Consider the following 27563-nt stretch of genomic DNA (forward strand, 5'->3'; position numbering starts at 1 on the left):
CTGAAAAATCTGAAAAAATTACCTAGGCGATTATTTTAAGAAGGCTACAAACTAAACTCTTTCTGTCTTTTAACACTTCAATTATCATATATATATTTTAAGGCAGTCTTTTTTTGACCTGATATATTACATTTTAACTCTTTGACCGCCAGACGTTTTCAGAAAAGGGATGCCGTGGGTGCCAGCCGATTTAAGCATTTTGACTGATCTTTCAAGGTCCACAGAAAATTTTGTGTTTGGACTATGGAAACACACATACTACCAAATGAAAGATTGGACTCTCATCTTTCATCAGAAAAAAAGTTTGTTTCTACCTTATTCCGTTTTTCAGTAATCAACAATAGAAAATGGTTAGTTTCACCTAAATGCTCTGTTTTGAAACAAAATACGGAGAAATCAAGCTTTTTGTGAAACGATATTATTTTATGCACTCTTGTGAATTTGACACCTTTTTTTTCCATGAATGATGCCACAAACACCTAAACAGTGCTTTACTTCTGTAAAATACTACCACCAACAATGAAAAAGTGTTTTTTGATAGCAAAATACATTTATTTACATTCAACAGTGTAACAATTTGACAAAACAATTTGGCAAACTATTTACAAATGTGTGCAACCGTGGTACTATTTACAATTGTGTGGATGTTTCAAATACAGTTTTTCTTTTTGTAACACTCCCCTGCGTGCAAGGGGACGCAGCAGGATTTGCACAACAGATTAGTTTCACTGCGATGGCTCCTTCGCGTGCAGACGATACACTCTCTTGCCGGCCTTTTTTTCCCGGGGAATAGCAAGTATATACTGCAGTGTGTGTTTGGCCATGTTGCCATCAAGTCTACTCTCAGGATGATGATACGGTGACATTACGGTGGTGTTACGTCTGGCTTCCTCATGTCCTTCAGTTCCTATACCGGGTGGTAAGAGATGTTCTGATCTATCTTATCCGCTCCATTCATGGTGGCATCGTAGTCCAGAACCAGTGTCTTCTCTGTGATCAGACTGTACCCACTCCTCCGATGAATATGCATTGGAATCGGGGTACTCTTTGTCGTCCGATTGAACATCCGCCTGTGCAGAAGTGCTCGGTTGTGCTCCGCGTTTTCCGGCGTTAGCATCGCTAGCCGTTGAGGCTTTATGACGTGATCATAGCCGCCGAGTCAACGCTTCCAACTTCGGCGTCAACCTCGGAGTCACCATCATCATCATCATCAATGTGCTCTTTAGCATTGGTCGATGCTTTTCGTCTTTGAAAAAAATGCTCAAGCGTGAGCCGCTTGCAACCGGTCGCCATTTTCGCTTCCCCAGCCATTCTCCCCTCAACACTCTCGCTCCGCCTCACGTCTTCTACTGACGCCTACCCAATCTTGTCCAAAGAGAGTCATTGCTGCCATCTAGGGGCCAAAAATAGTCATTATACTAACTAGATCTGCTTGATACTTTCAGCACAGCTGGCCAAGGCTTTCCTCCATCCGTTTCCCCCAAAAAACATAGTGAACGTCTCTTAACGTCTTTGGCGCTCCTCCGTAGGATTTTACTAAACGTTATTTAATGTTTTTGGCGGTCAAAGAGTTAATATTGTAATTTGTCATGGCAAAACCTTTATTAAGTACATTGTTTATAAATATAATGATTAAATTTGGGAACATCACAGTTACACATCCGTGTGGGTCTTTCGCTTGAATCTGCTCCATATGATAAATACTACTACTACTACTACTACTAATAATAATAATAATATTTTTGCATTATTACACGTAGTCTTTTTGAAGCTAGATAACACTTTGTCAACAGCATAAAATGTGCAACACACCCTAATCTTTTCTTTAGCTGACGCTCAAAATAGTGAATGTACTGTATTTCCAATTTGAAAACACAAATCACTCACCTTACTGCATTGGTATTTTTCATGTGTTCCGAACGTGACATGGCACATACGTGACGTCATTATAATTGTGAAGCTTCAGTATGCTTCATTTCAAGCTGTAAAAACTGTATTTTCTCTTTCTACACTCTTAAAACAGTGTGGTCAAAAGTAACCCAATTAAGGATAAAAAAATGGACCGATCCACTTTATGCGTCAATTTGAACCAATTTTCTGGGTTGTATTATACAAAATGACCCAATTTTTTGACCCAAGTAAAGGGTCTGACCAATATTCATGAGTTGTTTTACACCAAAAGACCAATTTCTTGACTCAAAGTTGGGTCAAATGGACCCAAATAGAGGATCGGTCCATTTTTCACCCATATTTAGGTTATTTTTGATCCAACTGTTTTTAGAGTGTAGAGTTGTTTGGTATGTGTCTTTATCTACGAATGGGATATCCTCCTATATTTTATTATTTATGGCAAATGTCAATGTGATCCCTGTGATCTACTTGCTAACATTGTTAATATATAAGCTATAATCAATTGTGGCTTTGTAGTAGTCAGATTACTTCACCGAGAGAATTAACATGGTATATTAGTAACTCGTTACTTTCCAACTCGTTAATTGCATCAATGCCAGTACTCCATTGAAAAAATTACAAAATAATGATGCTCAGATTTGATGGACACTTTCCCAACAAAATTAAATAAACAAGAAATTCCTAACAGTTATTGAGCCCAGGCACATATTTTAAATTAGAAAAAAAATCTGCACACTACCAAAAAATGCTCCAGACTGAAGTTGTTGCTAATTTATACTGCCTAAAAATAATATGAACATGTATAATTGCGGTCTAAAGTAGTGGGCCATCAGGGGATGTAATGCATGCTAAAACATGAAGTACATTCAATTAAGTATCATACTAATTACTGTGAGGCAAAAGCATGAAAAAACACATGCATTAATTATACATGAGAAATAGTTTGATGTGAAATTAGCATGAATTTTATCTCATGCATTTGCAATGGAACAAGGAGTGAATACACACATGCCATGACGGCATTGACTTTAAACTGTGACTAATCATCTTTCATTAGGCAGACAATCTCAAAGCTCGTCGTTCTTCCCTGTCACATTACTGTAATATCATCACAACATTTACAATAATAATCCCGGACATGTGCGGTGATCAATTATTTATTTATACTAATGACTTTGCTATACATCTATTATTCATCCTAGGCTCTGCGCTGTCCTCCCAGAGTGAGGCTGACAGGGGGAAATGGAGGGGCAGATGGGAAACGGAGCTTGATTGTGCCCTTAAGGACATCTGAGTCCAACTTGTTGAAGTGCCGGAAAATCGTCTCTTAGGGAGGTAGACGCTGTCCTGAGGAAGACATTTCAACTGGCCGAGGTGAACATTTTCACTGAGATGATTAAATACTCTCTGCCCAGACTTCCAGCATGCATTCGACCATGTTTTCACATTCAAACACATTGTTCTACATTGGGAGCATTTCTAGTCCGCTTTTCTGGCAATAAACTTCTTGAAGATGTGTCCATGGTTGTTATTAGTTTAGTCCACATTTTTTAATTTCACCCGCATGCTTGGGCATTTGCATCCCAATAACACCCCATTGGTTAATTCTAGTCTAAAGTTCAATTCTGAGGTCAAGTCTGATTCGTATTGCACCAAAAATGTCAACAAAATGACTGCTTCATGGCTATTTTTTATCGTAATGTGCCGGTCCGTCATGATGACAGGTCTGGTACGTGGTCATGTGATATGCGATGAGGAACAAGCTGGCTGTCTGAATCGCCAAACAAAATGCGGGTACTATAGTGTGGGACTATATACGGCAGGGTTCACCAACTTGGTGCCCGTGGGCAAGACCCCAAGGTCCTCAAGTTACGGCAGAGTTCCGTTCCTACGCTGCCGATCTAACCCAAATTTCGACTTAAGTCAGATTTCCCAGTTAAAGTCGATATTTAGATCAAAATACTTTGTACAGTAATTTTAACTCTTTGACTGCCAAACGTTATCCAAAAAACAACCCGACAATGCCAGCCGATTTAGAGTATTTTAACTTATCTTTCAAGGCAAACAGAATATTGTGTGTTTTGACTACATATACATGCTGGGTACCAAATGGAAAATCGCGTTCCATTCTTTCATTAGAAAAAGAGATATGTTTCTACCTTATTCCGTTCTTTCGAAAATAGGTAATTTGAGTGACATTGAGAGAAAATTGAAAAGATAAGGAGAAAACAAGCTTTTTGTGAAAATATTTCTTTTCATTTTCTGCACAACAGTGACTTTGACACAAATATTTTTTGTTTAGTGACGCTCTGTGAATTAGATTTAATGTGACAAAGGCTTTGTGAATTCACGTCATCCTTGAAAACATTCTATTTCATCAGATTTGTCATGTTTCATTGTAATTCCATACACCGGGAGCCCATTGAAAAGAGATACAATGCTGCCATCTGCTGGTCATAGTAAGTGGCTGTTTTGGGATTTTACAACCCTAATGACAAGGTAGTGCTGCACAAGACGTTGCACTGCTTATTGAGAAAAAAATGTAGGTGACGTCAATTGACGTTATTGGCGGCATTCATTAGGATTTCAGCATACGTCATTAAACGTTTTTGGCGGTCAAAGAGCTAAAAAACATATTTGTGCGACCCAGAAGACGCCGGAACCAATATTTCGTGTTTCCGCACGGAAATTCATTGCTGACGGACAGCGAAGCGGAGCTAATTCAAGCTCAAAACATGGAAATGTGACGCGCCTAATGGCGAGCCGACCGGCTGATGGACATCTGTTGCTGGAGGTAACATCAACACAACTTTGAATAACTTTAAAACGGCGTGATTACAGTGGGAAATTAATGAAAAAGAAGGTGCTTATTGATAAGAATTTTAGCCAAGCGTACTCTGCCCCTTATAACAGCAGACTAAGAGGAGTCTCTCATACATAAGAATTTATTCTTTACTCTAAATAATACAATAGTAGACCCAGAGGGCCGATACATTATTATTCAGGTGACTATATTTAATAAAATAAATACGTTTGGTAATTTATATGCCCCTAATAAGGATGATCCGGCCTTTTTCCATGAATTTTTCTCTCAGCTGTTTGAATTATCAGCGAACTCTATTATTATTATTGGAGGAGACTTTAACACAGTCTTAAATCCATTAATAGATTGTTCTAATAATACAACATGTATAAGGCGATTACAATCTACTAAAGTAATAGGGGAATATATGGATGATTTTGGCGTCGTCGACAGCTGGAGAATTAAAAACCCAAATAAGAAGGAATTTACCTTCTTTTCCGCTGTGCACCGGTCTTTTTCAAGAATTGATTTTTTTTCTCACAAATAACTCTATTGCTGATAAAATTGTTACACTACAAAAATACATGCTATTATTATTAGCGACCAGTCTCCCTTTCCCTACAAGTTGATTATACCTTTAAATCACCCCCCGACATGCCGTTTTAACATCTCACTGCTAAACGACGCAGAGTTTGACAAAATTATAAGAAAAGAGTGGGCAGACTTTTTGGAAATAAATGACTCTCCAGACTTATCTCCATCTCTTCTCTGGGAAGCTGGGAAAGCAGTAATTAGAGGTAAAATTATATCATATTCATCTTATAAAAAGAAACAGGATAAAAAATTTGAAAATCAAACAACTGACGGATGAGTACACAACAAACCCAAATAACCAAATATGGACTGACTTACAAAATACAAAAATACAGTTAGACGATATGCAATCTAAAAAGACAGAGTTTATAATACAACAATTGAGATACAACAATTTTGAATATAATAACAAATCAGGTAAATTCATTGCAAACCAACTTCAACGCAATCTGGAAAAATCTCTTATAACGGCTATTAAAGGGACAACTGGTGAATGCACACAATCACCAGAAGAAATTAATCAAATTTTTTATAACTATTATTGCAACCTATACTCAGAAACTAAGAAGCCTAACCCTGAGCATATTGAGGCATTCCTCGGTAGCTTAAATATACCTCAGTTAACTACTGAATATAAAGATATGTTAGATGCGCCACTTACTATAAACGAGTTGTACAGTGCTCTGGATAGTAACGCCTAATGGCAAAGCACCTGGCCCGGATGGTTATCCGGCTATATTTTTTAAGCACTTCTGGTTAATGCTTGCTCCACTATTCTTAAGAGTAGCAACAGAAATTAAAACTAATGGTTACATACGCCCACACATGAATACAGCAGCAATTAAACTTTTATTAAAGCCAGATAAAGACCCCACCCTTCCATCAAGTTACCGTCCGATTTCACTAATTAACACTGATATTAAAATTATCACTAAGGCTTTCGCATCTAGACTAGAAACAGTAATCTCGACAATCATTCATAGCGACCAAACAGGCTTTATTAAAGATCGTCACTCTACTGATAATATTAGGAGGCTCTTTAACCTTATTAGCATGTTACAGCGGCATGATAAAAAGGCAGTTATTATATTATAGGATGCAGAAAAAGCTTTCGACAAAGTTAACTGGTCCTTCCTCTTTGCTGTTTTAAATAAATGTGGCTTTGGGAAATCATTTATCCACTGGGTATCAGTATTATATGATTCTCCTAAAGCTACAGTTACTACTAATGGGATTATATCTCAGAGTTTTACTCTAAAGAGAGGCACAAGACAGGGATGCCCACTGTCCCCTTTATTATTTGCAATATTTATTGAGCCGCTTGCATTAGCCATTCGCCAGGAAAGAAGGATTCAAGGAATTCACTCTGGGGTAACAGAACACAAAATGAATCTATATGCCGATGATATTTTACTTTATTTGGAAAAGCCTGCTATTTCGTTAGGGGAAGTATTTAACTTAATAACTAAATTCTCACAGTTATCAGATTATTCTATTAACTGGACAAAATCAACACTTCTACCTATTACAGAAAATTCATGGAACCCTGCAAGCCAGGACCCACACTACTCATTTCCTATAGGTAATTTAAAATACTTAGGCATAAAAATCTCACCTAAATTAACTGATTTAATTCATTTAAACTTTTCTCCAGTTCTGGATAACATTCATAGTGACTTGTAACGCTGGAATAATCTTCCTATTTCTTTAATAGGACGAATAGCCACAATTAAAATGAAAGTTTTACCTAAAATAAACTATTTTTTCTCAGTGATTCCATTTAAACCTACGGCTAACTGGTTCCAGTTGTTGGACTCAGCCGTTACAAAATTTTACTGGAATAAAAAAAAAAGCAAAGATTAGTCTATCTCCTCTTCAGAAAAGTAAATCCAAAGGAGGTCAAGAGGCACCAAATTTTATGCACTACTATATAGCTAACCAGCTACAATATATCGTTCTATGGGCACAACCCAACAGAGATACTAACTGTTGGCTGGAACTAGAACAGAAAGATTGTAATAACCTCAGACTTCTAGATTTACTCTTCATTACAACATAGATTAAGCAACACAATTGTTTTAAAAACCCAATGATTTCCGCCACCCTGACTGACTGGTGGAAGGCACTAGAAATTACAAAAGCCCAAGTGGAGCCCTGCGGGCTTTCTTCCCTATGGCATAACCCCGACTTTCAATTTAACAACCAATCGTTTTATTTAGTTGTGTGGGAGCAGAAAGGAATTACACATCTCCACCATCTCTTCTCAGATAATATGTTTATATCATATACATCCTTGCTCCAAAAATACAAAATTAACCCTGGAGAACCCACGGGGTCAAATTTGGCCCCTATAAATTCTGCTACTCAAATAACAAAGACTTTTTTTTTTTTTGCAAATTTAAATTCAAAAGTCCAGAGTGCCACTTCTGACACCTGCATGGGGTCATCTATTGGATGAATATTGCACTTACATGAGCCAGAGTGGTGGTGACAAGATGGCTGGCAACATGCCAATTTTGTTGAGCTGGAAATCAATCCAAACAAAACCATCTTCTCAACAAACCATCAGATGGTAAAATTGTGTTTTTTTTGTTAATCTATTTCATATCATGTTGCAGAATGCCTAGGAGTATGTTTTATATATATATATTGATAAATTAGCAACTCTGAGCTAGTTAAAAAAAGGGTTGAAATTGAAAAAAACATATATTTTGGTGTTCAGTGAACTTATAGCAGTCATTTAATGTATAATTCATAATTTTCCAAAGAAGAAAAGGGTTCTTGGGTTCTCCAGGGTTAAAAACTGAAATTTTTTACATTATCTGCAAGTTAAAAGTATGATAAAGAAACAAATTCCAACACTTCGGGGTACGCTCCAACCGCCTGTTTTAGCTAAAGATATTACCAAGCTTTCTCCGACAACAACAAAAAAACTCAAAAATATATAAGTTATTTTCATATACTGATAAAATGTCTTTACCCATCTCGAAATGGGAGACAGACTTGTCTATAGCTCCGGAATCTGACTTTTGGATTCAAGTTTGTGAAAACGTATTTAAAATGACAAAACACACAAATTTACAACTTATCCAATATAAAATTATTCATAGAACATACATTGCTCAATATATGATGAAGAAAATGGGACTCTCAGACTCCGACATTTGTCTCTAGTGTTTACAAAACACTACAGACACTTATGTTCATGCTTTATGGTTATGCACTCCGGTTATATATTTCTGGACTAAAGTCTTAGAAAAACTTTCTGCTATCTTGGACTGTAGGATACCTTTATCGCCAAACTTGTGTTTGCTAGGTGACCTAACAACAACTGACTTACCACATAAACAATTTCAATCTACACTTGTAGCCCTTACTATTGCAAAAAAACACAATTCTTGTTAACTGGAAAAATAAACAAAGTCTGAATATCGACCAATGGTCTAACCTCCTCATAAAACACATTTTAATGGAAAAAATATCTGCCTCAAATAAAAAAACAAATATCAAAATTTATAGAACCATGGTCTACGTATATAGAATATTTTAACCTAAATCTGGTTACTTAATTCTGCCTGTTAGCGAGAGCCACCACATCGCGATAACTTACATTGTTGTTTCTGTATTTGGCAATTTGTAACTAATGGTTGTTTTTTTATAGTCAGGAAACCAGTTGCTGCCAGCAGGATCGAGCAGACTACATCAAACGACACCTTAATCACCAACTTCTCAAGATACACCTCCAATGGGCACTAAGGGTTAATATTCGGATTCACTGCATGCCAGTGGGTTAATTCGACAGGTGCTTTCCCCCCTGGCTGGGCATGGGTGGCTCTGCCCCTCTGTTGGCTGCTCGGTGGCGGCTGCGTCTTGGTCGTTCCCTGGTCTCTTGGGGGGTGCTGCGTTGCGGGACTCTCCCTGGTGTCCGGGGCGGCGACGCCCTGGCGCGGTCTGTTGCTCTGGGCCCGGCGACGCGGTTCGGGGCCTGAGGGCCGCCGGGGTTCCCCGTGGTTCCCTCTCCCCCTTGCTGCCTCTCCCCGCCCGTCCTCCGCCTCCCTGTCCCTTCTCCCTCGTTGCCCTTCCTCCTCCTCTCCACCTATCTCTGCAGCCCTGCCGCTGCCCCTTGCCCTTCTTGTCGTCTCCTTCCCCCTACCCTGTCCGCCTTCCTCCCCCTCCCCTGGGCCGGGAGCTCCATCCATAGCCCTGGTCTCGGGGCTCCGGGGGCCGGGCGGGTGGGTGTCTTTGTGTTGTGCCCCACCCGCTCCGGTGGACCTCCTGGCACCTCGGGCGGGCCCCAGTATCCAAATCTGTATTGCCATTTGTTTCCTCCAACCATCACATCACAATGGGTTCTGAATTATGTGGTTGAAAGAGTCCTGTGATTAACGGAGTTCGGGTTTTGTGGTTAGTTAATGATGAAGTCACATTTCTTCTGCTTTGATCTCATTTGAGTTGTAAAATAGCAGCGGTGTCAGCGCACAAGCGTTGAAAAGAGCAAGTCTATCTAGCACAGCATTTCAGTTGACAACATCAACACGAAACTCTGAACAAGTCTTTATGCATCCAGCATCACAACCAACAGCTTGTGGAGTTGTTTTGATTGGAATGGTCCCAAGACCCAACACCTAAGAGACTCAACAATGAAAAAAAGTACAACATGGACATGTTTAAAGACAACTTTATTTACAACACACACACAAGGCACTGGCTGCATGCCAGCAGCAAAATCTCAGCCTACATACTCTTCATTGTAATTCAACTCAGCCGTACTTTCTTCTGTGCTCATCCTGGCAGGGAAACCAAGTGTGCCTCTGCTAAGACCGTCAAATACACTCTCTGTAAAGAAGATCAATGTCCAAATGACCTTTTGGCCAACATAATTAACACTTAAAGGCAGTGGATCAGTGCATCAAGAAATTGTATAACATTATATACCAGTTTTATCTTATTTAAAAAAAATGTAGATTACATAAAAACACCAACCACATTAACTCATTCACTGCCATTGACGCTTATAAACGTCAACAATTCATTTGAACTATTTCTATTAGTTTAACTATTTTTTCCCACTTTTTGTTTGTTGTTTGTATGAAAACCTAGACTTTTTTTTTTTTAAATAAACTTTTTTTTTTTTAAACCCCCCTGAAAAGACTATTAAAAATTAGGGCCGCGAGTCGATTACATTTTTTTAATTGTAATTAATCACATGACTTCAATAGTTAACTCACGATTAATCAAAACATTTATATCTGTTCTAAATGTACTATAATTTTCTATAGTACTAGTGGATTTTTTTTAAACTAATATGAATAGTTTAAATGAATTATTGACCACTATAGCCGTCAATGGCAGTGAATGAGTTAAATAGGACAATTTGTAAACATCTGCCTTGACTTTGGGAAAGAATAATCAACATTTTTGTCAATTTTCTGATAGATGTTAGGGACCAAACCCATAAAATGAATCATAATAAATTTGAATTTGTGCATTTGAAATAATGTCCTGCTTTATTAAATAAAGTGATGGAAATGAAATCATGTTTACAATCTTTTTGCCACTTTCTTGTGTCTTTTCTAGATTTTCTAGCCAGTAATCAAACATTGCAAGATAGTGCGGCGGTGGACCTCATCCACGATGAACTTGGTTCACTTCTCCTCCTCCGTCTTCACACAGTGACGACAAAACGACAAGATTTATTTTCAAGCTATTCTCCAGCAAGTTTCCAATGATGTACATTGGCCCCACTCTTAAATCTCTCTTCCTCGGTCCCTCCCGCTGCTGACCCTCTTCGATCCTACTAATCACTTCTCCGCATGGTCTACCTGCAGATTGCCACCACCTCATTTTTCTCCCTTGCCAGGCCTGCAGCTCTCTGGATGTCTCATTAAAGGCGCTCTATCTAATGAGATTACGCCTTGGGGATTAATGGCGTGGCTAATTGATAGACACGCTGCCAGAGAGGATTTAAATCCCGTTAAATCCCCAGTGGCTTTTTTGGCACTCCAGCTGGGTAATTGAAATCACAGGAATGGACACAAATATAGTTCTTGACCCCCCACACGCCGATACACCACTGCTTTTGCTCAGATCCGATAATTGGTCTAATTTGTGGGGGATTTACTGATAAAATAAAGATGCAGCCTACCACAAAACGTGACAATAAATTTACTGCACTATATACCAAGACCACATCATACATACATCGTATTTCAAAAGTAGTCAATTCACCATTGAGCCCACCAGGACTTGTCAAATAGTGCATCCATTTTCTGTACAACATATTAGGAGCTCAGGTGAGCAGAAGCCTATCCCCTATCCGAACTTCATTTTGCCATGAGGTGCCCATAACTATTCACACTCACCTTCACACCTAGGAACAATTTAGAGTCTTGAATTAACCTTGTTTTGGAATAGGAGGAATTAAGTACCTGGAAAAAACCCATGCAAGCATGAGGAGAACGTGATAACTCTACATCGACTTTATCTAACGCAGAACCAAAATGGGAGCTGCAGCCTCGCCCAGGTGACTTCAGGCAAAACGCAATAGTGCATTAAAAAATTTGTAGAACAGTAATATTACCAAAAGATAACACAATATAAAAACATGCCTTTGGTTTGTAAACAACACATTCTCTATGTAAAATGTATATATTAGATATAGAAATTTAGATTAGGACTGGGGAAAAAAGTCAACCAACTACGGTAGGTTGTGTTGACGACAAAAATTGGTCGATACAAGAATGAATGCCTCGAAACTAATAATTTTTATTGTATAATTGTAATATGCGATATCCAGAAGTTGGAACCAGTGTTCCATATTTCTGCACAGACATTTGTTAATGTGGACGGCCAGACACACGTCCCGCTCTTCCGGCAACAAATATCTACATCAGTATATTATGCCCATGGTTAGGGTTAGGGTTAGGGTTGTTTTTTTAACCCCAAAATTAAAGTTACATGTCATTACAGTTTTCCCTCGCTATATTGTGGTTCACCTTTCACGGTCTCGCTGTTCAGCGGATTTTTAAAATGCAATTTTGCAGGCATTTTTTTTTGGTTTACAGTAATGTACAATTTTTTTTTTTATATGAAGGTTTGAAAATTGAGAATGTTTAAACAAGAGAGAAATGTGAGAAAATGTATATGCCTTGTTGAGAAAAGTGTATAAACTGTGTGGTGAGGGTTTTTTAGAGCCTTAAAACATTTGTAATAAATGTAAAACATAAAGCTAACTATTTTGTGGATTTCATTTATTGCAGGCATTTTTTTTAACCGACCCCAGCGGGAAACGAGGGAACACTGTACTGCGAAGTGGAGCTGACATTGCTTGGAAATGGGAACACGAGGACGTAAATACATGATGAGCGGGTGAAATTCTGCTAGCGAACTTAGCTTAGTGTGGGATAAGCAGTATTTGTGGTCTATATATACTGTATGTGTATGTTAATAATTATTACATGTCGTCAAATTTATGTTGGACTTATATAGATATAAACACTTTTGGTCAGGAGACAGTTGGGATTCCATGCAGGCATGGGTAAGCAGCTCAGGGGTCCTCCCAGGCCCTAGTCAGTGTAATGCCTTCCATGAGAATGGCGTATGAGGTCATGTTGTGTCTCGTGTGTTGCAGATAAGTGCTAATTATTTGCAAAAGGGCTTCATTTAACTTTTTTAAAACTTTTTTTTATTTTTATTTGTTTTACTTTTTTAGTCGTCCCTTGCTGTTTACACTAGTCAGTTAATGCTTTCCGTGAAAATGGCATGGTCATGTCATGTTTCGTGTGTTGCAGTTAATGTGAGCGATTACAGTAAAGACAACTAAAGTACACTCTCAAGTGTCTTCATCCAACCCCAAGTGCCACATTAGCATAGCGTTCTCCAAAGTGCGTCTACATAGCTAAGCAGTGATCGTGTTTGAGTGTAAAGTGATGTGATTATTGTGGGAAAATGAATAAGGACCATGTGAAAGTGAAAGTCGCTGCTGGATCTTTTATTTTTTTAAATAAGTCCCCACTTTCATTACAGCCATTCATGGTCACAAGAGTCACTGGACCCGAGTTTATATGAAAGCAACATGAAAATGTTCTTTACTTTGAAGTTAGTATAACGTCAAAGTTTGGCTTATCACTGTTGGACATTAAAAAAATAAAAAATAAAGTTAGCTTCGGAACCATGGTGGGATATAGGGATGGGGGTGTTGGGGGATTCCCTGAACAATCATAGGATAATCGATTCCAAAAAGATTAATTTGTGAGAGCCCAAATTTCGATTGTGTCTGTGTGCGTCTCCACGATTCCCTTCAACCCACTCACATGATTGAAGACAATTCTTCTGAACAAAAATGCTCTCAGCCCTTTGGCGTGACCAAATTGTTGAAAACCTTTGAGATCCTCAAATGGTTTTGTGACATTGTATTTTTAAGAGCAGTCCATTTGGAGGCTGCTAGACATAAAAATGAAGAAATGGAGCAGACATTTTTTGTGAAACTTGAAAGATGAAGCTGAGCATTCCGGAACATGTCTGTAAGGCAAAAACTTGCAGTAAATATCTATTAAGTTAGCTTTTAGATTATTTTTGTTTGATATATATCAATGTTTTGAATTTGGAGGACATTTTATTTTTCCAATTATGTAATGGTCAGTGAATGCACAAATGAAACAAATGCACAATGCACAAATGAAACTTGTAGAGCTCACAACCTCCAAGATGTATATATATATATATATATATATATATATATATATATATATATATATATATATATATACATATATATATATATATATTATACATACAACAATTTGAAAATAAGAGCGCAAAACCTATATCCAGCCATGCATTTTCTTAACCGCTTAGTCCTCACAAGGGTCACGGGGGAACTGGAGCCTATCCCAGCTGGCTTCAGGCAGTAGGCAGGGTACACCCTGAACTGGTTGCCAGCCAATCGCAGGGGACACAGAGACAAACAAACATCCACACTCACAATCACACCTATGGACAATTTGGAGTGCTCATATAACCTGCCATGCATGTCTTTGGAATGCAGGAGGAAACCGGAGTACCTGGAGAAAACCCACACAAGCACGGGGAGAACATGCAAACTCCACCCAGGAAGGCTGAAGCCCGGACTTGATCTCACATCCTCGACACTGGGAGGCGGACGTGCTAACCAGTCAGCCACCGTGCCGCCGCAAAACCTATATTTAAAATATATATTTTTTAAATGCAAAAAGCCCCTTTAACTGAATGGAAGCAAAAAAACAAACAAAACAAAACATGAAATGTCATCAATACTTCAAAATGATGTATGTTACAGTATTTTTATTTTCTCAGTGTCTTTATACAGAGTATATTTATACAGTTTCTGTTGACTATTTTCACATTCTCACCACATACTAACAAGTGATTTGAAGAAAACTTAAAAAAAAATCATGCACCTTCCAATATTGTTGTTGGACTGTAAAAAACGGGAATGTTAAAGGTGTCGATAATGTTTCAGGACTTGTCAGAGGCCTTGATTCGGAGTCTTTTAAGGTCCCTGCTTTCTTCACATCATGCCAAATAGAAGCTTTACACTGTGGAGAAAGCATCACAACAACCGTACAGTGCAGGCAAGCATCTCAACATCAAGGCTCCCTACTGTAAATTCATGAGACCACAGAGGAAAGGCAGGCATTCTCCATCAATTTACAAATTCCAAATGAGTATAAAAATGATGTCACACAATAGCAGTTAGTCCCTGTATTTGTGTCAACAGGTGATGATCAACTGAACAGGTCCTTGGAGAAGACGTTTGTCCTCACTATTTTCAGGCCATACTTCACGTGAGTGTGACAAGTGTGCCCTGGTTGTGCCTTTCTCTCATGAACCGCGCCGAAGGGGAGGGGTGGAGTGACAGGCAAGGTTGGTTTGAGGGCCGAAGGGGAGGCGATGACAGAAAAGAGCTTCCCTGTACTGCATGAATGGCAACCGATCCTGAGATAGCAGGAGTCTGATACAAAAATCACACCACAAAAGGCACTTTATAAAATGACAGTGCTTCTGTTCTAAGGAAATTCAAGTTGAGAGAGTCACAGGGCATCTCCCCGGAAACATTCTCTTCAGCGTTGTGACTAAAGCAAGACATGGTATTCTTTTAAACAATCAAAGCTTAAGTTCAGTACGTGCGCCTCTCACTACCGCCTTGATTTGTCCCCAGGGAGTTTGGGGTCCAGCACGGTGAGAGGACAAAAAAAAAAAAAGAAAAGAAAAAAAGGAGAGAACAATATCCAACAAATTTGCCATTGAAAAGTATGAAGCCAGAATACAGTTGCAGTGGAATTGATGTTTCCAGACTTCCAGTGAGCATCGACAGCCCATGTGGGGGTCCACTCCTCACATGTCAGCGTGGGTCATGTCTCTGGTGTCTACCCGTGCTTTTCCAGGGGTATCCGTCCAAACGACCCACCTCTCCTGATTCCTGGCTCCACCCGAAAGAACCCCGCCGTCCCTGCCCACCCCACCCCCCTCCTTCGCCCTCAGTCATCGTCCCCTCCCCCGTAGAGGTCGGCCAGCTTCTTGAAGCGAGGACCCCAGTCGTTGAGGTAGTCGTAGTCCTGGTCACCTGAGCTGGTGGAGTTGAGTGAGCTGACTGATCCGGCAGTTGAACCGTTGCCCTCGTAGTCAAACACCAGCAGGGAGTCATAGGGGGGCGCCGTAGGGTCATTGTCTGCTGCCCGAAGACCCTGGAGACGCGACAGTCAAGATTTATTGAGCTGCAATGTGATAGATGTTTTTTAACCTGCCAATTGCCAGTTGTTCTTGAGTAAAACACATAAAACAGTTCCAGGTGAACATATCGATAGATTTTTCATCCTGTTAAGTAGCATTCTCACTAAAGATACTTCATTGTTATACAACATAATTGTACTTATTGAAATGTATTTGGAATTAGGCATTGGTCGATGTTCGATTCTGACAATATGATATGGGTCTGAGTTAACAAATATCAAATGCGGGGTTCCACAAGGGTCCATTCTGGGACCACTTCTATTTAATATGCATGCTGCTCCTTGCTCAGATTATGGAGCACCACAACATCTATTATCATTTTTATACAGATGACACGCAACGTTACATTTCAGTGTCATCTCATGATTACTGTCCCTTACTTTCAAATATTTAAACTATTTTATTATTGTTTATGTTCATGAGTCCATCTTTTATTCTATTGTTTTAATCCCCATTTGCACACTGTCTTTTAATTTATCTGGACTGATGGTCGGTTTTCATCATTTTAATCTAATCATTGTTTAGATGATTTTTATTATAATTTTTGCAATGTGGATATTTTTTCTGTTTCTGTAATGTTTTTATTGTTTTATGTAAAGGACTTTAAATTGTCTTTAAATGTGCTATGTATGTGTTAACATTCTTCTTTTGTTTTAATTCTTCTTTCCATCACCGGTGAGCTATTTTTTTTTTTAGAAAAACTCATATGCTACTAATGTCCTTGGGGATAACTCGTACCCTCTGGCACTTTTTTTTTTTAGGACAAAGCACATTAATCAGAACAAAAAGGCATATGTGTTTGCAGCATAAGACCTGCTTAGATTTCCCGTCAAAAAAGAAAACAAGAGCTCATTACCGGTGACAGCCAATATTAGTGGTTATTGAAATATTGACTTTTAAAAACCACGGTAAACCGTCAAACCAGTAATAGGCCCATGTTTATTTGGAGTATATTGTTACTTTGTGTGCTTATACAGCCCAAAAATTGTATCTTAAATACATTTTCACAAATGTTTAACATTTTTTTGTCGTATTTCTCCATTAATGGGTTTTGAATGCGTAATGGCACACAATGTAATTGTCAATCATCATGCCTGTTTGATTTTAAACAGAAGAAATTCAGCATGTCAGTCCTACATCATGAATAAAATCTCCTATATCTCCAGGGTGGGGCAGACTGGGTCTGACGGGATACTGTGACTCCGGGATGACAGGCCTCTCATCCACTCTGCGTACTCCCACCGGTTTATTGATGATGTGGTCCAAAGACTCTGGCTGCTGGAGCTGGCTCAGGTCATAGTCCTGGATAAAGACCACACAGAGAAATGTGCAAGACTTGCATAAAACTTCTTTGCAAAATCTGTCTCATGCAGTAACGGCCCTGTAATGAGGAGAAAAGTGATGAAAAATGTTTGCCGTACCCCAAGGAAGGAAATGAAAAATTAATCCCTAACTGCATGTTAGTATCAAGTGAAGTGGAACGTTGACGTTGTATTATAGTCATATTAATACTGGACATGGCACTTAACAGTTGCATAGATCTTTGTTTCACAAAGACAATTTACACTACTTTAAAATTGTATAATTTGCGGACAATGCAACTGAGTTAATATACTCCAGTATCAGTTGAAACCCCTTGTGGTTCACGTAAGTCGCATTTATGGGAGCATTTTGACAACTTAGCGTGAAATTAGTCCTCAAATCAATGATACAGGATTTTTTTCCTTCTGCCTCTCGTATCTCGAAGTTGCCCCACGTGGTGGCGTGACGGCTAGCTTGACTTCTATTTTAGACATTTAAATTTCTTTAGCGTAGTTTTGATTGACATTAAAGTTGCGGCCAACAACAACACAACTCATATTCTTCATAATTTAGGATGCTAAGAAACCGCTAATTAATTAGGCCGTCATCCGACGTAAGTGGCTACTGACTAGCTTGCAGCTAGCAGTTAGCATTACGTACGAATGTCTGTCTGGAAGCTGTAAATGAGTTTGACAGCTGGTATCTGGCTTATTTTAATTCATTTTCAATATTCAGGACCAAGGCAACTTTGTAAGTCACTCTCTATGTTTAAAGGAAGGTAAATGTGCCTTGAATTGCACTTTGAGACCTTTTCATTATTAAAACACTTTTGTCCATTTAAAAAATAAAATAAAAAATTCAGCTCAAAATGCCAAATTTAGCCGTTTAGATTTTAGGAACACAACATACCTCATTTTACACATGGACTATGTATATTTTTTTTCTGCCTCTAATTGCACTTAAAGTTATGTTCCTAAATCCTAAACGGCTATAGTAGACATTTTGAATGGATTATTTTTTTTAATTTTTTGGAAAAAACGTTTTACAAAATAAATGAAGAAAAAGTAAGTTACTATTTATCTTTTTTTTTTTTTTTTGATACGAAAAACAATCCGATCTGTGACTCAAATCCGTGATACAATCCGAACCGTGACTTTTGTGATCCGACACGCACCACTAGCCAAAATCTATCAGTGGCAGCCAAAATTAAGATGTGGCAACCTCCCCAAATGGCAAACACTATCATGTTTTATTTCGAGTATATGATCAATGACGTCATCGATCCGGTGGGCAAATTACGACATTATGGCTGACCACAAAATGAACAAAATATGCAAAGTATTAGCCACTCTGAGAAAACTCGCAAGTCATGTCACTCTTATCTCGAGGCACCACTGAACATTTTTTTTAAACTTTTATTCTATGGTAGTTAAGAAATTGATTGAACCACCATCCATTGTAAAGTTTATGCCACAGCTGCCCTAAATCAACACCATAGGTAATCACCAAAGTATTTTTTCTTCAAAGTGCTTGCACATTGAGTATGAAGAAGCATTTTAAATAAAATGTACCAAAGCACGACGTTACATTTGTTAAGTTCTTTGCATGAACAGCAAAGATTGCTTGTCGCGTGCATACACCCAAACACACTCTCTTGAGACGCAAATGTTGTTGCGCTCAAATGGTTGCTATTTATATGTTAATTATTCAGAAGTGCTTGCTTTTTTCATAAATATTCACCATCGGGTAAATAGCTCAATTCTATAGCACAGTCATTTGCTGAGATTTTGTTTTGCAGTTGATGAATAACTGCAACGTTACACTCATGGCAAAAGTGGTGCTGCAGCTTGCAACTACATCGACAGAAAATCCCCGTTGCAGTCATTGTTTTCACTCTCCTGGGAAGACTTTCTACTCGACTGTGGAGTGTGTCTGGGAATTTTTGTTCATTCGCCATAGAAAGCATTTGTGTGAAGAAAACCAAATCTTGACCAGCAGCCTGTATTTTAGCTGGGAAAGCAAATTTATCTTGCTATGAGAAAAGCATTTTGTGCTCTACACAAAGCAAACACGCAGTCGCGCTGACCTCAATTCGCCAAGACTTGTTCAGTTGTACACCACCAGGGAGTTATTCTCCCGCTTATATTCGGGAACTTAATGGGAGTTTTGTGTTCATCATGTCAAAGTTGACCGTGCTGGATAACAGCCTTTTATGGTTTTGGCCGACTACATACCTGATCCTCCTCTCCTCCCCCTTCCTCGTCATATTTGAGGATATTGTCTCTGACATCGTCTTCAGGGTCGATCAGCAGTGGTTTTGCCTGCTTCTCCTTCTCTCTGCGTTTCATCCACACCACAAACAAGAGCACCATGCCTACGAGGAACAGGCAGCAAAACATCAGTGGGCCAGAGGCACGCACAAACACCAAATGTTCTGAGCTGTATGTTAGAAATCTAATAATAGAATGCATGATCAAAACTAAAGAGTGTGATGTTCCTTAAAAAAGGTCACGGACCACTGAGCTTTTGATGTGCTTTTTAAAAATTGAAATTGACATCGAGTTTATTTAATTAACTGTACAGTTCACAACTGAAATAAAAATCCAGGTATTTTGCTGGCAGCAAGAAGGATGAACAGAATTGCTCGGCCTCACATTTTACATTTATGTCATATATGTCATGTGTTGCCAGGAAGAGTTCATTGGACCCGAAGGCAAATGAAAAGTTGCTATAAAGTTCTCCGAGGAGGAAGGAAATTACTCCAAAACTGTATTATAAGGATCATATTAATTATTTTGCATACATTAATTTTGCAATTGAGTCACTCATCTACATTAATATGAAATGCATCGAGGGCATACAGAAAGTATTCAGAGCACTTCACTTTTTACATTTTGTTCTTTTACAGCCTTATTCTAAAATTAACCCAAAGCTTTTTCATGATGTTGGTAAGGCATGTTGTGAGTAGAATTTTGAGGAATTATAAATGTATTACATTTTTAACTGATTTTGACTCTTTTCTCACATAAGAACAACATGGAATTTTTTTCTGGGGGGGAGTAGGTTATCTCATGTTTTTATTTGTTATAGTGGACACCAGGCTGTAACGTGTTGTAAACTTACCAAGCTTATATGTAAAATATTTAACATTAAATCATGCAAATGAACTCGCGATTGTGATTGGTTAGCTCGGATCCAATCGTCAACCAAAAGTGTTGACATCATCTAAATTACGAGTTATTATTATTATTATTATTTATTATTATCTATTTATATATTATTATTTATTTATATTTATTTATATTTATTTAAGGGGTTAAATGCTAGCGGAAGCCACCATTTTTCATCTATTGTAAAAGGGGGCTGCATAGATATGGTAGCTCTGATACATAGAGTGGATTAGATATGGACAAATTACTGTATTCTTAATACATTTCATTTCTCATAACACATTTCTCAACGCATGTATAAACTTGTCAACAAAGTGCAAAGGGCTCTCTTGCATAAAAACGACCGTTCAAGGAGGGCATAAAATTGAACAGCAAATCAACATTTTGTAGATTTTTTCACAAAAATCAACCTACTCAAAAATTCTAAAATTGAGGTACGTACATAGCTGCAGTTCAGCATTTGCAAATTCACATATTCGCTGATTAAAATAACAAACTAAACAAAAAACTGACGGTATATTGAATGTCAGTGTTTTTTTGACGAATGTTTTGAGTTTGCACAAAAAAAAAGAGAGGATTTTTTTGGGGGGTGGGTGTAATTAATCAAACAGATATTTTTTCAATATTTTGTAATATTTAGTTTTTTTCCATAGATTTTCTTTCCCCATTTAACCCATTTTACGTGGAAAAATTAGACTGAATGTTTTATAAGCATTTCTTGAGGTTTTGTTTTTAAAAATATCTTGTTTAATTATTTAAAAACAGATTGTCAATGTTTTCAATAATGTATTGTCACACAATATTTTTTGTACGTTTTATTTTATTATTATGAAATAACTTGAACTTTGTTGTGTTAAGATTAAGATTGACTCTGTTAAAGGTTATTGTATTTTATTTGTTTGTATTTTGTTTTCTTTAAATTTGTATTTATTTTTTTGTTTCTTTTATGTTGTAGTTTTTGTGTGGGGCCCCCTCGCAAACGAGATTTTGGGGCTTATCCCATGATAAAAAAAAAAGGGGGGAAAAAAAGGTCATTGCTCCATGTCCCTAATGCAGTAATTTGTACTTACTGAGTAGTACAATTATACAGATGAGTATGGCGATGATAGCCCCTGTGCCGAGGCCGGCGGCTGCTACGGCGCCCGTAGCGCTACAGTCCCCATTGTCATCACAAGGACACACTTTGATTCTGATCAAGGAGCGGTTGGACAGTTGAGGGTTGCCGGAGTCAGACACAGTAATGGGAATCTCGTACACGCCGGCCTCCAAGTAAGGAATCCTTAACCTCAGCTGTGCATGGTTACCTGGAGAGAGTTTGTGAGAAAATGAAATGAATGTCAAGCTGGAGATTTCTCATTGCGAGTACACCACATATGATAGAGCAGTAAGGGCATATCTGGCTATAGTTTATCCACGTCATGTGTTGGGTATACTGTATAGTAGATACCTTTAATACCCAACAGCAATACAACTTTCAGCATGTATGAGTCAGTCAGATGGAAACATTGAGTCCCAGTGGGAGGAGAATTCAAGTATGTGATCAGATTTGTCCTCAAGGCAAGTGTTGTGATACATCCATCTGGGTGGATTAGTTGACAGATGGGTTTCTCGGGGGACAAGGAGATGTGAATAGATCTCATTTGTCACAAATGATAGATCATATGTCAACCCTGGATGCAACCTGTATCTCTCACTGTGAGACACTCAAGTTTTACTTGGGGAGCTCAGAGCAAACCATTTATTTCATCTCTTGAGAGTTTTTGCATCCCACCGGTTACATTTTATGGATTCATTCAGCTAGTTATGTTGAGTTGCTTAATATAAGTGACTTTAGCACCTCCTAAATTTAACATGCCAATGGTACAATCATTGCATCATGAATCCTATATATTATCAAGACAATATAGATGATGATATTACCGCTAACTCTGGTAATGGTCCAATTGCGGCGCAAAGTGAGTGGAAAAGATGGTAGCTCAAAACCAAACGGCCCCACATTAGGGTCAGCATCAGCGTCCGAAGCTGTGATGTTTATCCTAGAGTTGGGGCGTGCCCGCTGACAGACTTGGGCTTCCTGCGGTATCAGCACTGGGGGGTTGTCGTTCACATCATTTAGGTAGATCTGGAGGGTTCCTGTCCCGCTGGCTTGAGGCGAACCTGGAGGGTGGACAGAAAAAAGAGAGAAGAGCGACTTTATAAAATGAGGCAGGAGGAAAAACACGCGAGGAGGTGGTGAGATAGTTATGTGGAGAGGAGGGCGAGGTAATAGATGTGAGATTAAAATGCATGCAGATGGAACTCAACAACAAGAGAGAGGAGTTTGAGGCAGTTTGGCAACAGTGCTGTTATCTATACGCTTTTAGAGAAGTAAAAGCTAGCTTGTTTTACAGAACTAAAATCTAGCTTTTACCAAACTAAAAGCTAGATTTTTTCCTAGAAGATTACATGGACGAAAGCTAGCTTTTACAGAACAGGTAGCTTAATTTACAGAACTATAAGCTAGCTTTTACAAAACAGCTACCGGTACTTTTTACAGAACTTAAAAAAAAAACATGAAGGAAATAGCTAAAATAGTTAAAATTTTCTACAAGATGTTGAAATGTGTCTTTGAGAATATTTGTTCATTGTTCCAGAAAAACATTTCCGGTCATTGGATGATGGATGAGACCAATTCTTTGATGGCCCCTTCTTTGTGCACTAGGGGCACCATTATGCCAAATTCATGAGCTTAGAATAGAAGAAAGCTTTAAACAAACTGTTTCCATAATGCTGGAAGCAAACAGTTGTCCAAAATGATGTGATCATAACGCAGCAGCTCACAATGCACGAAAAGGGCTTTTGCGTAAATACCTGGGCAAGGTTGACTTTTTGCCGCTGGTATTTGGCTGTATGTGTTATGCAAGCCTTCAATTGTCTAACTACAGAAGCTTTACAGAACTCTGCCAGACTAAAGCCATTAGCTGCTGGCTTTGCCTTTCACATATTTAATATAGATGAGAATTGAAAATTGCTTTCCTCCTTGTCATTAACACATTCCACTGTATTCACACAAAACTTAACGTGGGACATCTTGGAGGACACACAGTTTAGTTTTATGGCAAAAGAGAGCTAGATTAATTGGTGATTTAAATAACTGAAAAATAGATTCTAGAAAAATGACACATTCTGGTATTCTAGTCTACATGATGGCAGACTACTGTAAAATTGCGTGAATAACACCTGTGTATTAAAAAACAAAACATATATAAAATTAAAATATGTTTTATAGCTTTTCACCTATATAAAGAGCAATTTGATTCATATAATATTTGTGGTATATACTGTAGATGAAACAGCAAAATCGACCCATTTTTCTCCATCTCAGGGTGCGGACATTTTGCCACTTGTCGCTGTCGACTGAAACTGACATCACAGTTGCTCAGTGCTCAGGTAACGACCAATCAAGGCTCAGCTTCAGAAAACAAATTATTTAACTCATATTCCCCAATCACAATATTAATCAGAATACCATGTTTACACTAGTCGGGCTGCATAGAACATATTGTAAAGAACATTTTTGGGTTAACTTCCTCTTTAACAAGCAGTTTTTTTTTTCTGTACTCGTGTATAATATGATTTTCAAAAATCTTGAACGCACTTTTGGTCATTTTACTAAGCTATTTATTTTATTTCTTTGCTTTTATATCTCTTTTAATCTTTTAAAACAGTTTTTTAAAACTGTTTTTAAAATGTACTTTTAATTACAATATGTGAAGCATATTGAGCTACGTTGTTGACATTGTGTTGGACAAATGATATAAATCTTTTTAATATATAAAGACCAAGGAGCAGCATCCTGAAATGTCATTGTGTTGTATACAATAACAATAAAGGCGATTCTGATTCTGCCAAATGAAATCCAGTACTTTAAAAAGTAACAATTAATAAAAGATAACCTACTCGGAAGACCGTGACATCAGCACAGCAAGATGTTGACGAGGAAACAACGTGCTGCTCTGTTGAACAAACAGACTGCAGTGGTGTTGCCTTGAGCACCACGTGCCTCCCCACACACAGTCAGCAACCGGAATTAAATTACTGATGCGAGCAGAGAGAGTTTCTACCAGCAACTCATCAGTGTTACTTTATCACTGTTCTCTCTCTAACTAACTTGGTGCATCAACCATGTAAAGGTCTGCTGTCAAAAGGCCTCGGGCCCATTGACTGTCTTGTCAGTTATGATTGGATACAAGCTTTGTTGCTTCACTTTTGCGTGTCACTTTAGTGGAATAATAAAAGCAATTTCAGTCAAAGTGGATAATTTAGTCTTGTTGATACTGGGCACCACAATCGATAGACAGATGACACTTTGAGCCTGAGTTGGTGTGCTTTATTTGTCCAAGGAAAAACAACACCAGCGTCTTTTACACAGAGAGCGAGCGGCTTATTGTAGCTATCTAGTTTGTGGCACACTGCTGTGGTGAATGCCTGCTATTGACATTGACATTCATTTTATTATTACTAGCTTGTCACTGGTTGAACAAGACTCACACCTGACAAGCCACAGCCTGGCTGTATGGTATGTAGCATCATTCATGGTACAGTGCTGCAAGAACTGAATGGCTAGTTAGTTCAACCATCAAGCAATGGAGGGTAAAGGAGAGAAAGCAGGGAGACGTTTGGTATGTTTTTCCAATGAATATATAATGTTTGTTGAAATATTTTGTCTACTGGGGTAAATAAGAGTAAACGCATTTTATTTTTTTTTTATTATTATTATTATTTTTAGCTAACTACAACCTCCTTTCTATAAATGTAATCATACAAGAGTAGTCAAGAGATTCTGTTTACCTGCTATGTCTTAATTGGGTACTAACGGGAATAGTGATTGAAACACAGGTATCGTCTAAGTGCAGGCATGGTAAGCTCATTTTCGTCTTGGGCCACATTTTGGCCACATCAGAGGGCTGTTATGACTGTGAAAAACATATATGGTAATAATGTATAACCAATTCATGATATTATTACATATACACAATAGCCCCTGCATTTGATTGTTTTCATGTGTATTAACAACATATTGAATAGTAAGTCATGGGAAATTGTGGCAACCTAATGTTTTAGTGTACAATTTTCCAGTGTATTTTTAAGATAATTGAAGAATAAATAAATGCTTATAAAACTAGTTAAAGGGGAAGTCAATTTTAAACATTTCTTGACAATAATAATAATAATAAATTGGATTTGTAATGCACTTTACATTTTCAATGAAATCTCAAAGTGCTACAGTGTCAAGTAAAACAAACAAACAAACAAGCAAGAATACAAAATAAAATAAAATAACATGACATTCTGATTAGAGATTGTGGAATATGAGTTATGAAGCAAAATCTACCCATTTTTATCCATCTCAGGGGGTGGCCATTTTGCCACAGCTCACCTGTTTTCTAAGGCTGAGCTGTGATTGGTTTTACCTGAGGCCTGAGCAACTGTGATGTCATCTTCAGTCGACAGCATGTGGCAAAATGGCCACTGTCTGATATTGATAAAAAATGCTGGATTTGCTGCCTAACTCATATTCCACTAACACAATATTAACCAGAATAATGTATTTAGACTAGTAAAATATTATTGTCAATAATTTTTGGGTGGGTTGAGTTCCCCTTTAAAGTGAAGAGAAGAAAAAAAAAATCAAATTTAAGGAGAGTATATTGTTGCCCAAAATTATAACACCAAAATGAATATTATAAGAAACATGCAGTTGAAAAACAGTTTGATACCTGTGGTCTACAGTAAAATTGAAATAATAGTCCGCACCATAAAAAGGACATCTTTGGAAAAGTGAACACATCTGTGGTTACACTGGTCAAAAATTGTCATCCTCACTTACCAGACTTACCATTGTCGAAGGCCAGAAATGTGGCCTCATATATGTTGTTTTTGACGTAAATGGACTCTCGGTCTAGTAGGGCCATTGTTGTTATCTGACCATTGGTCCTGTTGATCTTCAGCCAGTTAGCGGGATCTGATAGCTTTGAGTACCTTTGCACACAGACAAGAAAGAGAAATTCATCGTTAAATTCAACAGCAAGTTTAACAATATATTTACAATCCACCCCCTACAGTGTGATGGTACTATCATCTAAGTCAGTGGTGTCCAAACTCGGTCCTCGGGGGCCGGTAGTCCCGCAGGTTTTGGATATTTCTCTCCTCCAACACAGCTGAAGCTCATCAGCAAGCTCTACTAAGCCTGATAACAATCCTGTTGATTGAAACAGGTGCGTTGGAGCAGGGAAACCTCCAAAACCTGCAGGACTACCGGCCCCCGAGGACCGAGTTTGGACACCACTGATAAGTGATGTCAAACCAAAAATGTTTTCAGTCAACAGCAAAAAAAAATTGTGTCATGGTCCCAATACATTTGGATAGGACAAAATATGTACATGCACACTATATCAATATCTTCTTCCATCATGGAATGAGAGGAACCAATTTGATTTGTGGCAAATCAAGTGTTCACACCCACAACGGCGCAAAATGACCTTTTTGAAAACGCTACGACAACTTGCACAGGTCTTCGAAAATACCAGAACTTAGTCTGACCCGCCTCCGTGCCGTTAGACAACGCCTTGTGCTGGACAAAAATAATGTTATTTACACTCAAGTGTATTGCATCAATTCTCAAATGTTTTGTTTACCTGATATATCCATCAAGCTAGCACCTTTTGAAAAGTGCAGCTACATATAGACGTGAACATATGTTTGCCAAGAATACTGTGGCAGTTAATTAGCATAGAAACATAAATACATAAAGCAAAGCAGTTGAAGAGCACTCTCGACTTCACCGCTTTTCATATCCACGAGAAAAAACTGCAACTTTCGTCATCACTGAAGTGACAACCGAACTGAAACTGACAACTCCAATTACAGACGACAAATCCAATTAACAACTGACTTAACCACTGAGTGACAGAAGATTCTCTCTTGGTGTGTTGTCAGGAGAAAGAAGTACATACAGAAACTAAACTTGGTGG

The 27563-nt window shown here is 38.2% G+C and overlaps 1 protein-coding gene across 2 annotated transcripts in view; it reads right to left on the reverse strand.

Annotated features, from left to right (window-relative positions):
* Positions 1-15825: 15825 nt before the first annotated feature.
* Positions 15826-27563, reverse strand: part of cdh4 (cadherin 4, type 1, R-cadherin (retinal)) — a 217395-nt gene continuing 205657 nt past the window's right edge. Inside the window, exons 11-16 of one of the 2 annotated variants that reach the window (XM_077574031.1) lie at positions 26429-26571; positions 22471-22707; positions 21621-21854; positions 19615-19754; positions 17216-17380; positions 15826-16032 (exon numbers count right to left, since the gene is read on the reverse strand). In XM_077574031.1, coding sequence (XP_077430157.1) covers positions 15826-16032; positions 17216-17380; positions 19615-19754; positions 21621-21854; positions 22471-22707; positions 26429-26571 — 1126 coding nt within the window. Of the gene's footprint in view, positions 16033-17215; positions 17381-19614; positions 19755-21620; positions 21855-22470; positions 22708-26419; positions 26572-27563 lie in introns of both variants that reach the window. The other variant, XM_077574030.1, reaches the window with a different exon arrangement.

The sequence above is a fragment of the Vanacampus margaritifer genome, chromosome 8, assembly GCF_051991255.1.
Source record: "Vanacampus margaritifer isolate UIUO_Vmar chromosome 8, RoL_Vmar_1.0, whole genome shotgun sequence".
In the NCBI taxonomy this organism is placed as follows: Eukaryota; Metazoa; Chordata; class Actinopteri; order Syngnathiformes; family Syngnathidae; genus Vanacampus; species Vanacampus margaritifer.